The sequence below is a fragment of the Trachypithecus francoisi genome, unplaced genomic scaffold (assembly GCF_009764315.1).
Source record: "Trachypithecus francoisi isolate TF-2019V2 unplaced genomic scaffold, Tfra_2.0 Contig01579, whole genome shotgun sequence".
Taxonomy (NCBI): Eukaryota; Metazoa; Chordata; class Mammalia; order Primates; family Cercopithecidae; genus Trachypithecus; species Trachypithecus francoisi.
Window position 1 is genome coordinate 27,965,465 of NW_022681442.1, and position 11,362 is coordinate 27,976,826.

Sequence of the window (11,362 nt, forward strand, 5' to 3'; positions counted from 1 at the left end):
GTAAGTACGGGGCTGGGGCAGGATGAAGGACAGAATGTGGGACCCAAAGAAGGAGAAAATCTTTCTCTTTTGGTGGGGGATGAAGAGAACTGGTCTCTTCTTACCTTTGCATTCTCCACCTTTCCCTCCGTCCTTGGCCCTCTTCCCAAGTTGCCAGTGTTTTCACACTACCCCTTCCCCACCCCAGGACCTTTTCCTCCAGGAGTGTCCCACCATCCCCAATTATCTGCCCTTTACGTTCCCCAGTCCAAATGGACCCCAGCACAACCAGCAGCCACACTTTTGGCCATTGGTTGATCTCCAAAGTTATGGAAGAAGCTCCTTAAACCAGTTTATACTAACATGGAAATGACTGAAAGCCCCCTGCCCTTCCTACAGGAAACCATTCAACCCAAAGAAATCTCTTCAGCTAGTGGGATTTCAGTGGGATTCCAGTAAAATAGCCACAGGGGATGGACCCTGGGGAGAGGCTCTGCAGAGAGGCTCTGGCCTCGGGCCTGTAACTCCCAGGTCACTTCATCTGCATCTTCCCATTCTCTTCTGACCCTAGAGACCCTTTCAAGGACCTCCAAGGGAGGACCTAGCAACATCGAGGGTATGAGGAGGGAAGGGGCAGCAGAAAGGCAGTGTTTTCTTCATACGTGTCCTTAGTCTACTGGCAGGGTAGGGACTGGGAACAGTGCAGTTTATGGGGAGGAGGAGTGGGCCAGCTTAACCCGGCTGTTAACACAGACGTGGAGGACCAGGGAGGGAACTTGGCAAGCGGGAACCCACCAATCATGAGATGACAGAGACCTAGGTTTGAATTCTGGTGCATTATTTACTATGTTGGGTCTTGGGCCACTTATTCAGTGGCTCGGTTTATTATCTGTATAATGGAGATAATTTATCCCCGAGCCAAAGTATGATACTCCTACCTTGGGATGTCATCGGGTCCCAGATGCTCCCAAATCACTGGCTTGTCTGCACTCGTCCCCCAGGTCATTGATAAGAACTCAGGCGGCTGGTGGTACGTGCAGATCGGTGAGAAGGAGGGCTGGGCCCCCGCATCATACATCGATAAGCGCAAGAAGCCCAACCTGAGCCGCCGCACAAGCACGCTGACCCGGCCCAAGGTGCCCCCGCCAGCGCCCCCCAGCAAGCCCAAGGAGGCTGAGGAGGGCCCTACGGGGGCCAGTGAGAGCCAGGACTCCCCACGGAAGCTCAAGTATGAGGAGCCTGAGTATGACATCCCTGCATTCGGCTTTGACTCAGAGCCCGAGCTGAGCGAGGAGCCCGTGGAGGACAGAGCCTCAGGGGAGAGGCGGCCTGCCCAGCCCCACCGGCCCTCGCCGGCCTCTTCTCTGCAGCGGGCCCGCTTCAAGGTGGGTGAGTCTTCTGAGGATGTGGCCCTGGAAGAGGAGACCATCTATGAAAATGAGGGCTTCCGGCCATATGCAGAGGACACCCTGTCAGCCAGAGGCTCCTCCGGGGACAGCGACTCCCCAGGCAGCTCCTCGCTGTCCCTGGCCAGGAAAAACTCCCCCAAATCAGGCTCCCCCAAGTCATCATCACTCCTAAAGCTCAAGGCAGAGAAGAATGCCCAGGCAGAACTGGGGAAGAACCACTCCTCAGCCTCCTTTTCCTCATCCATCACCATCAACACCACTTGCTGCTCCTCCTCTTCCTCCTCCTCCTCTTCCTTGTCCAAAACCAGCGGCGACCTGAAGCCCCGCTCTGCTTCGGACGCAGGCATCCGCGGCACTCCCAAGGTCAGGGCAAAGAAGGATGCTGATGCGAATGCTGGGCTGACCTCCTGTGCCCGGGCCAAGCCATCGGTCCGGCCCAAGCCATTCCTGAACCGAGCAGAGTCACAGAGCCAAGAGAAGATGGACATCAGCACTTTACGGCGCCAGCTGAGACCCACGGGCCAGCTCCGCGGAGGGCTCAAGGGCTCCAAGAGTGAGGATTCAGAGCTACCCCCGCAGACGGCCTCCGAGGCTCCCGGTGAGGGGTCTAGGCGAGGCTCATCTGACCTCATCACCCTCCCGGCCACCACTCCCCCGTGTCCCACCAAGAAGGAATGGGAAGGGCCAGCCACCTCATACATGACATGCAGTGCCTACCAGAAGGTCCAGGACTCAGAGATCAGCTTCCCCGCGGGCGTGGAGGTGCAGGTGCTAGAGAAGCAGGAGAGCGGGTGGTGGTACGTGAGGTTTGGGGAGCTGGAGGGCTGGGCTCCTTCCCACTATTTGGTGCTAGATGAGAACGAGCAACCTGACCCCTCTGGCAAAGAGCCGGACGCAGTGCCCGCCAAGGGCAGGCAGAACGAAGGCAAGTCAGACAGCCTGGAGAAGATCGAGAGGCACGTCCAAGCGCTGAACACCGTCAACCAGAGCAAGAAGGCCACACCCCCCATCCCCTCCAAACCTCCCGGGGGCTTCGGCAAGACCTCAGGCACTCCAACAGTGAAGATGAGGAATGGGGTGCGGCAGGTGGCGGTTAGGCCCCAGTCGGTGTTTGTGTCCCCGCCACCCAAGGACAACAACCTGTCCTGCGCCCTGCGGAGGAATGAGTCACTCACGGCCACTGATGGCCTCCGAGGTGTCCGACGGAACTCCTCCTTTAGCACTGCTCGCTCCGCTGCTGCTGAGGCCAAGGGCCGCCTGGCCGAACGGGCCGCCAGCCAGGGTTCAGACTCACCCCTGCTGCCCGCCCAGCGCAACGGCATCCCCGTGTCCCCCGTGCGCCCCAAGCCCATTGAGAAGTCTCAGTTCATCCACAATAACCTCAAAGACGTGTATGTCTCTATCGCGGACTACGAGGGGGATGAGGAGACAGCAGGCTTCCAGGAGGGAGTGTCCATGGAGGTTCTGGAGAGGAACCCTAATGGCTGGTGGTACTGCCAGATCCTGGATGGTGTGAAGCCCTTCAAAGGCTGGGTGCCTTCCAACTACCTTGAGAAAAAGAACTAGCAGAGGGCCTGGGTTCTTGCAGCCTCAGTGTGCCTCTCTGGCCGCCCACTGGATGAGCGGCGAGACGAACAAAAGGGAAAGGAAAAAACGGGAGGGGTGGGGGGTGGACAACATTCAACCCTGCAGAATGGGTGACCTCAAAGATGCCCCCCGTCCAAGCCATCCCACAGCTGGAAAGTAGGGGATGGGGGTGCACACACTGAGTAAGTAAGGGAATGGACCAGGGAGTCCCAGGCCTGGGCCCCAGGGCCAAGAAAGCTGAGATCCCCTGTGCACCACGGGGACTTCACCAATGGATTACATGCCATTTGGGACAGGCCGTGTGGGAGACCCCAGTTGTGCCTTTGCTACAGATCTGCAAAAGACGTGGTCATGGGGGCCTCCAGTGTCTTGCCCCTGCTTGGCCCAGTTTTGGTTGCTGGCCTCTTGCCACTCCAGGTAGCCCTGCTATTGTCCTAAGCTGTATCTGTGAACTGCGCTGGTTTCCCAGGCATTGCCACTGCATACCACAGGTGGGTACATTAGAAGCCACCACTGGCTTTGGGGCTTGGGGGTGTCTTGTGAGTTCAAGCCTGCTCCTGGGCCAGGCCACTGTCACTGTTAGTTGAAGAAAAAGCAGTTCCCAGGTGCCAGCAAGGACCATCTTCCATAGCTGTCACTGTCTTGGCCTTGAGAAGAGAGCCCGCTCTCTGCGGGGCACCCCATGGAGGACACAGTACCAGAGTTTACAGAGAGGGTGGGCGAAGCCACCGGTCTCTTCATAATCTGCACAGACTATTTTGGGTATTTCCGGGCGGGCAGTTCCTTTGCATGTTTCGGGAGAGGTTTGTTGATTTGGGGCTTATGTGTCAGGCCTTTGGTTTGCGTCTTATTTTAGGGGTTGTTTGGGGGCCTGGGTGGTCGGCCTCACACGGGAAGGGGATGGGTAGTGGATGGGGTTTCTGTTGTATCTTGTGGGCGGGTGATTTTGCTTTTGTTTTGGTTTCACATTCTTCCCCCTCCACAAGCCAAAGTTGTTTCATTTGGTTTCCACTGTGTGGACTGTGCTGGAGCTTGGCGCCTGCCAGAAAAATTGGGGGCTAGGCAAGCCCCAGGTTGCAGACATGATGAAGCAGAGAAACTGTTCTTCTGGTTCCTACACAACCTGAGAGGGGCAAAAACCCTCCCCAGGAAGGAAGAGGGTGTTCAGGAGCCAGACTTTTGGAGAGAAGGCAGCTCCCAGTCTGCTGGGTGACCGCCATTCTGCATGTGTTCCCCAGCTGGGCAGGGCTGGAAGCCTTACGTATGAAGTGTGGAGAAGCAGCCATTGCCCCCACTATGGGCAGAGGGGACCCGGCTGGCCCCTTGGGTCAGACTGGAGCCAGCACTGCCAGCCACCGGCTCTGGCCTGCTGGCAATGCCACAGGTGCCCAAGAAGATGGAGGATCCCTGTGCCAGGAGCCAACCTGGTCTTCCCGAGGGGCAATGCCCCAGTGAAGACAGAAGTAAGAGAATAAAGTTCCCTGCAGGTCCTCTGTCACCTTTGGGTTGTTTTTTTCAATTGTTGACATTTCAGCGGGGACCCTCCAGAAGCCTAGCCGGCTTCCCCCAAGGACTCCTCCTTCGCTGGGAGTGGATTTCCACACGTGCCTTTGATTTTGGACAGATCGGGCCTCACAGCCACCGATTCAGCTGCCAGGGTCCCTGGACTGGGGGTTCGTGTTTTCTATAGAGGCAGAAAGGCCCTCCCTCACCCTACCCCCCACCCAGGCAGGGCAGCATGGGACCCAGCGTCTCAGTGCCTTCAAAACCCACCCCCACCCCTACCCTACCACACCCCATCCCAGAGGCCTTGCCTAGGCAACCCCAAGCCCCTGTCCTTCGCCATACACTGATACCTGGCAGCTAGAGCAAATGGCTCGTGTTCTTTGTTGAAGGCCTGTGGTGAGATTGTTTTGTTTCCTTTTGTTTTGTGAGTTTGTTTAAAATTGAAATTAGTTATTTTCTTCTGCTGGACAGTATTAAATAGAGCAGGATGTTGAGTTAATCTGCTAGATTGCAGTACTAATGGTAGTGTTTAGTGTCTTCATATTAATATTATTTGTACTTATTTGAACAATAATGATAAAGAAGTGGTTCATTATTTTTTAATTAATGCACTTTAAATAAGGTAGAATGGAAAAAACCCAGAGAGCAAAGTGCATGACTTAAAGATGCAGTATATACTTTTCTCATTTTTAAACAGCACATATTTATTAAGAGAAAAAATAATTTATGACTATTTAAAATAAAATTTAAAAGTAGAGTGACTGTCAGGTAAAGAACCTTCAATGTAGCTATCTTCCAGGGGGAGGGCCCTGCAGCCTCGCTCCTCAGATGTCTGCACTGAGCCAGTTCAGTCACTAGTGCGCCAGCCAGGCCAGGAGGGAGTGCAGAGCGTGTCTGCCAAGCACAGAGCATCTCAGTTGGACTGGACCACAGTGCTCCCCAGAGCCTGCCTTTCCTGCCCTTCCCCACCACCTGCACTGCCCCCCACATCCAGCTCCCCAAGGACCTCCTCTCCTTGATCCCCAGTGCTGTAAGTGATAGTCATTAAAAGGCAGAACTGAAAGAGACCTCAGAGGTCACTCTCCCATCCCTTCCTGTTACTGCGGCCCAAGGACAGGAAATGACTTTTCCAAAATCCCACAGCTAGTGAATGGCAGATCTCCCCACTACATTAATTCCGTGCTCCTCTTCACCGCCATTATAGTTTATTGTGTGGTCATGTTTACATTGTGACATCCAGCCCCAAGGATGGCTGGGAGTTACTCAGGCATCCAAGAAAAGTGGGGAATGCTGCCACCTGGTGACAGCATGTAGATTTGGGCAGTGAACAGGGATTGCCGTGCCCCAGTCTTCGCACCTCGCCCCCTCACCCCCTAACTCACAGCATAAACGCTGCAAACCCAAAGAGAATATTAATACTTGAAGCAAGAAGGGTGCATGCCAGTCCTTCTCAGACATGGCCAGGGGATACCAGGCCTTGTGCCCCTGGACTCCTAGCCCTAGCCAGGGCAAGAGGGCCTTTCCCTAGAGCTACTGAGCTGCTTTGTGATGCTGAAGGATACTGCCGGCAGCAGGCAGAGGAGGGAGGGGGCCTAGGGCTCTGACCCATCTGGAGGAAAACCAGATCGGACTAAAAAAGGAAAAAGAAAAACAAAATCTCCGCAGTGTCCAAACCTAGTTTCCCATGACTTGCGATTGAAAATGTGAAATGACACTGTATTGCTGTATACTGCAACTTTAACCATAATGAGCCCTTCTGAGGTCATTATTGAGGTTCCTATAATGCCTGAAGATGCAGCATTTGGTGCTTTGTTTTCCTTTCCATTTCAAGACCTTTTCCTTGTATTTCAGGGGGAAAAAACGTCATCTCCCCCCACCTCATCCCTCTTTGTGACAGCAGGCCTGGCTGTGTGGCCTCTCTCCTCCTCACTGTTCTTACCAGGCCATGGGACTTTGGGGGCAGTGAGAGAGAGCTGGAAAGGGGCAACCCTGAGCAGCAGGTGTGCTCCACGCCCTGTGGGTTCCCCTGCATCCAGTGGCTGTAGACCGGCTGTCTTGCCAGGCCTCAGCCCCGTCTACCCCCAGCCTGGCCCCAAAGGTTTCTCTTTCTTCCTCCTTGATTTTCCATCTTGACGAAGGCATTATATAGAATCATTGTAATCACTTTCAGATGTTAGAGCAGCATATTTTACAGGCATTTATATCCATTGCTTTCCTCAGCAAGGCATGTTACTACTTTTATCATCTAAGGAAAAAAGACAAGGGAATTTCAGTCAGGCATTATTTTCCTATTACTAGTGTTTGCAGAATAGGTATAGGACTATTTAAGTTTAGACCTTGGTTTGGTAGTTTTTGTTTTTAAGGGGAAAAAGAAAAAAATAACCCCTATTTTTCCTGTTATTGTATTTAACTAATATATTATTTCTTTAAGGTTACTCACTTCCCCTACCCCCTCCAAATACCTTGCATTCTCAATCAAAAATGGAAACAATCTGAGAGACAGGAAGAGTGCAATATTACCAAGATGGATGCCAGGGCTCATTGGGGACAATGGAGGGAATACCAGTGGTGCTCAGGCAGCGAGAGGCAGGGAGCGGGCTGCTGAAGGAATCCTAGCTGTGGAACAGGTGGGTGGGTTGGTGGAGTTTGATCTTGTAGCGTTCTCCTCTCCCCCTTCCTTGGGAAGATGATAGGGGTCCCTGCCAGATCCACCCAGCAGAAAGGGATTCAGGCATGGGGCCCTTGACCTCTGGGGCCCCAGTCCCTGGAGCAGAGTCAGGCCCTCAGGAACTGTTCCTTGTTTTGATTTCTGTTGTGGTGCAGCCAGCTGCTCAGACCTGGCCTAAAAATGACTCCCAGCAGCCCGCTCCCACCTCAGTGTCCTGATGTTTGGGCTGTGATCCTTCTGGTGTATGTTTGAATCTTTCTAAAACTGGGTGCCCTCAGTTCAGTTTCTAGGCAGGAAGCCTAGAAGTCACCAAATCTTGGGGGGAATGTGAGAAACTTGACCGTGCACACCCTAGTGAGACACCAATGGGCAGCCTGGGCTGTCCATTCATCTCAGCGACTTCAGCCTGAGGAGTGAGCCCTGCCTGTGCTCCGCACCCAGACAGTCCGTACAAATTCTGCTCCAGGAAGTCGGGGGTCTATTCAAGTTTCTCTGCAGACAGAACTTCCCACAAGTACCAATCTGGCCTCCTTCCTCAGCACCGGTAGAGAAAGCAGCAGAATGGGAAGTTTCCTCTGGGTTTGAGCCTCAGAGCTCTGCCCTCAAGGTGACAGGGACGTCCCTGTGGCTTGTTCCCTCCACCTCCAGTACTGTATGCTTGCTGCTCCAACCCCCATTTGGTGAATTTCTGCACAGACACGGATCTCTGTGCCCCGGAGTGGGACTGTGCCCTGTGCGGGACTCTCCCTTGGCTTATATCCATCTAGATATTCAGTCTTTGAGAATCTCAATGCAGAGCTCTCTGGGAAGAGAACTGTCCACATTGCTAAATAATTAAGATTCCCTCACTTTTTTGAGGGCCATGTGTTGAGAATGTGTGCGTGTGTGTGTGCGTGTGGTGTACGAGTGCATGTGTGTGTACGCAAGTGTTGGTAACATCCCACTTGAACTAAATAACATGGGGTTAGAGAAAAAAAAAACCAGGCAAAGCTGTCTCCATTGAACAAGTCCTTGGCAATGGGCAGGTCCCAAGGGACTCACAGCTTCTGGCAGCAAGTGTGTGTGTCATTCACACACATCATTTTGGCTGGAGAGTGCAATGTGTCTTTTTTTTTTTTTCTTTTTGTAATTATTTTATTAAATATTTAGTTGGAAATTTCACACTGGCATTAACAGGTCTAGCATAAGCGGCCTAGGCAGTCATCCCAGGCTCCAAAATGAAGATGTGCAAAAGAGATGCCACTGGGTATAGAAACACTGGGTTGGTTCAGTTAGGCCACCCCCTACAGATGTGTCATCCAGCAGGCTGACTCCCACCTTTCAGTCATGCCATGGGTATGAGAAGCCCCTTATAAATAAAAGCTTCCAGTCCCTTCATCCTTGTTTCAGAGGGTGGGTCAGGTGGTCAGGGTGAGACCTTGCTCTTGGTGCACCCAACAAGACCTGCAGGTGCATATAAGTGTAGTCCCAACTGCAGGGCCAGACTGAACACTTCTGGGAAGTATGGAGGGCTCTGCTAGACCTTCATGAGTTTCTGGCTAAATCATCATCCCTGTTTGGTGCAGTCTCATGTCTCTGTGGTTCCCAAGGTGCATGATCAGAGCCAGTGAGAAGACAGGAGTGTGACCCACAGCTTTGGGGAAAACAGCCCCACTGTTAACTTCTCTCCTGCAAACCTGGGTCCCCAGGCCATAAGGTGGGCACACTGGTGCTTACAGACTGGGTGGAGGGCTCTACCTTCCAAGGCCTTGATCCCAGCCTGTCTATAAGGTTGGGATTAGCACGCAATCCCCATTCCCCAATCCTGTCTTTTTAAAATCTCAAGTTTGCAATTAACCTTGACAATCAACACCCTCTCCTACTGCAGTCCTAGAACTCAGTGGCTTTAGAGAATGGGGTCCCCTGCACTGAAGGTCCCTGCCTTGCTCCCAGTTCCATCCTGGCCAATAAGCTAAACCTCAAGAGGTGAAAGAGAAAAAGGGAAGGAGGGAGGAAGAATTATTTAGAGCAAAAGGAAGGCTCGAGCATGTTAGAGGCAAGTGAGAGGCACGTTGATAAGAAGAGCGTGTGCATGTTTGGGGTAGCTGGGGCCTACTGCCCTTCACTAGGAAAGGCGGCTTCCAAAAGAGGATGTCTTCTAGAAAGAAAAGTTGTGTGAAGGCTGAAAAGGGGTCTGGAGTTTTGTCTTTGTTGATTAGAAAGAAGGAAGAAGTCAGTTCTGAGTGTTTCAGGAAGAAAAGAGCAGGTAGAAACGGAATTTAGTGATTCAACACCCAAGGGTCCAGCCACAGCAGGTTGGAAAATCCTCTAAATTTGGCCACAGAAGCTGGCTAGAAAAAAAACTGCCACTCATTGGGCCACATGCTGGGTCCCCATCGGTTCTCAATGAATGGTCACTGATTTACTTAGCAGAGAGGGGAAGTCACCAGCCACAAACCAATCTTTGAGTTTGCAGGCCCTGATTCCAGAATATATGCATCCAGCTCCCGGTTTCTCAGCTGGTTTTGCCCACTTCCCTTTGACGGTCCAATCCAAAGCTAGCCTCTCAAGTTGTATAGCTCAAAGACCAGTGACCACAATGGGTCATACAGTAGGGACCCACCTCCACAAATTAGAACCCGGGTTCAGACTCCATTGGGCACATCTGGGAGGAAGGCAACCTCCTTTGTCATCCTGTTGGTACCAGTCATTCTCAAGTATCTCTGACACCTGTGGTGGTTCAGTTTGCTGAGCCTGCCACCTGGTATGAATTAGACTGGGTATGATGAACATTCATCCATGGATATACCCTGCCATTTTGCAGTGCCTTATAACCAAGGCACACTCCCCATATGAGTTTACTGCAGAGAGAACAGCAAAACAGCCACCCTTCTTGAATTTACAACTCATTATCTGCAACAGGTTTTCTTTAAATCCAGGACACAGGATGGGAAATGGGTTTCCCGGCCAGGTACTCAGAGGCCTGCAGGAAGTGATTCCGGGGCAAGGCAGACTTCAGTAATCCCTGAAGCGTGAGCATATGGACTGCACGGCTGGGTGGGGACTGGTGGACATCTCTGGAACTCCAGAACCTTGGAGAATTCCTCATGGAATTCCCCTCCCAGCTCTTAGTGGGCTCTGTGGGGTCAGGAGGAGCCCTTCTTCCAGGTTTTCCTTCTTTCCTCCTCAGCAGAGAAACTGGAGAAAGGACATTAAACTCAGTGCAGTCAATTTGAGTGCTGAAATATTTCCAGAATCAATGGTGGTGCTAAACTATCTCCATGTTTCTAACATTTTTAATAGTGGAGTTGGTTTGTTTTTAATCTCATCACAAAAATGCAGTGCTCTTGGGGAAGGGACCAGCCCCTTGGCCTGCCACTTTCCAGGTGTCCCTTATCACTTTGACAGGACTCTTTGGTCTGCAGAAAATGCTCTGTCTTGGCATGCTTCTAGACTAAGATTTGGGTTTTGTTTTGTATTTTGTTTATGTTTACATGCATCTTATATTTCCCTGAAAACTAAATAAAGTTTTGGGCCTTTTTAACCAAACAGAATCACCTCTTAATTCTCCCTGTCACCAAAAAAAAACCCATCCAGCTGAATAGCAAATGTCCCATTATCTCAAATTGCAAGGTGGACTCCAGGATCCCAGGGCCCTCTGAAAGAAAGGACACTGGAGGGTGGGGGCAGGCAGGTAGGTAAGCTCTCGCTTTCTTTTTTTTTTAACAGGGTCTCATGCTGTCACCCAGGCTGGAGTGCAGTAGCATGATCATAGGTCACTGAAACCTCAACCTCCCAGACTCAAGCAATCCTCCCACCTCAGCCTCCTGAGTAATTGGGACTACAGGCACACCACCATGCCCAGATGATTTTTCTATTATTTGTAGAGACAAATGTAGAGGTTCTTGCTATGTTGCCAGGGCTGGTCTCAAGCTCCTGGGCTCGAGCAGTCCTCCTGCCTCAGCCTCCCAAAGTGCTGGGATTACAGACATGAGCCAGCTCTCACTCTTGCTGAGAATCATAGTCAAGCTCCTCCAGCTTCTTCCCCATTTTGGGAGGCTTTCTGGGCAGTGGCCAAGGCTTTGAAAGATGCAGATCTTGGGGCCAAGGACCCACATCCAGCAGGCCTAGCTGCCCCCTTAGCATGGCCCCCGACCCTCTCCTGCTTTTGCTGGACCCCAGTAAGCAGGACCGGGTAGCCCTGATGGTAGGAACAGGCCATGGCTGTGCAAGA

The 11,362-nt window shown here is 52.2% G+C and overlaps 1 protein-coding gene across 5 annotated transcripts in view; it reads left to right on the forward strand.

Moving 5' to 3' along the window:
• SH3PXD2A (SH3 and PX domains 2A) overlaps positions 1-10,674 on the forward strand; it is a 261,353-nt gene extending 250,679 nt beyond the window's left edge. For all 5 annotated transcript variants that reach the window (XM_033183812.1, XM_033183820.1, XM_033183827.1 and 2 more), the window contains one exon: positions 981-10,674. In XM_033183812.1, the coding sequence (XP_033039703.1) occupies positions 981-2,954 (1,974 nt within the window). In that variant the 3' untranslated portion in view covers positions 2,955-10,674. The remainder of the gene's footprint in view (positions 1-980) is intronic.
• Positions 10,675-11,362: the final 688 nt, after the last annotated feature.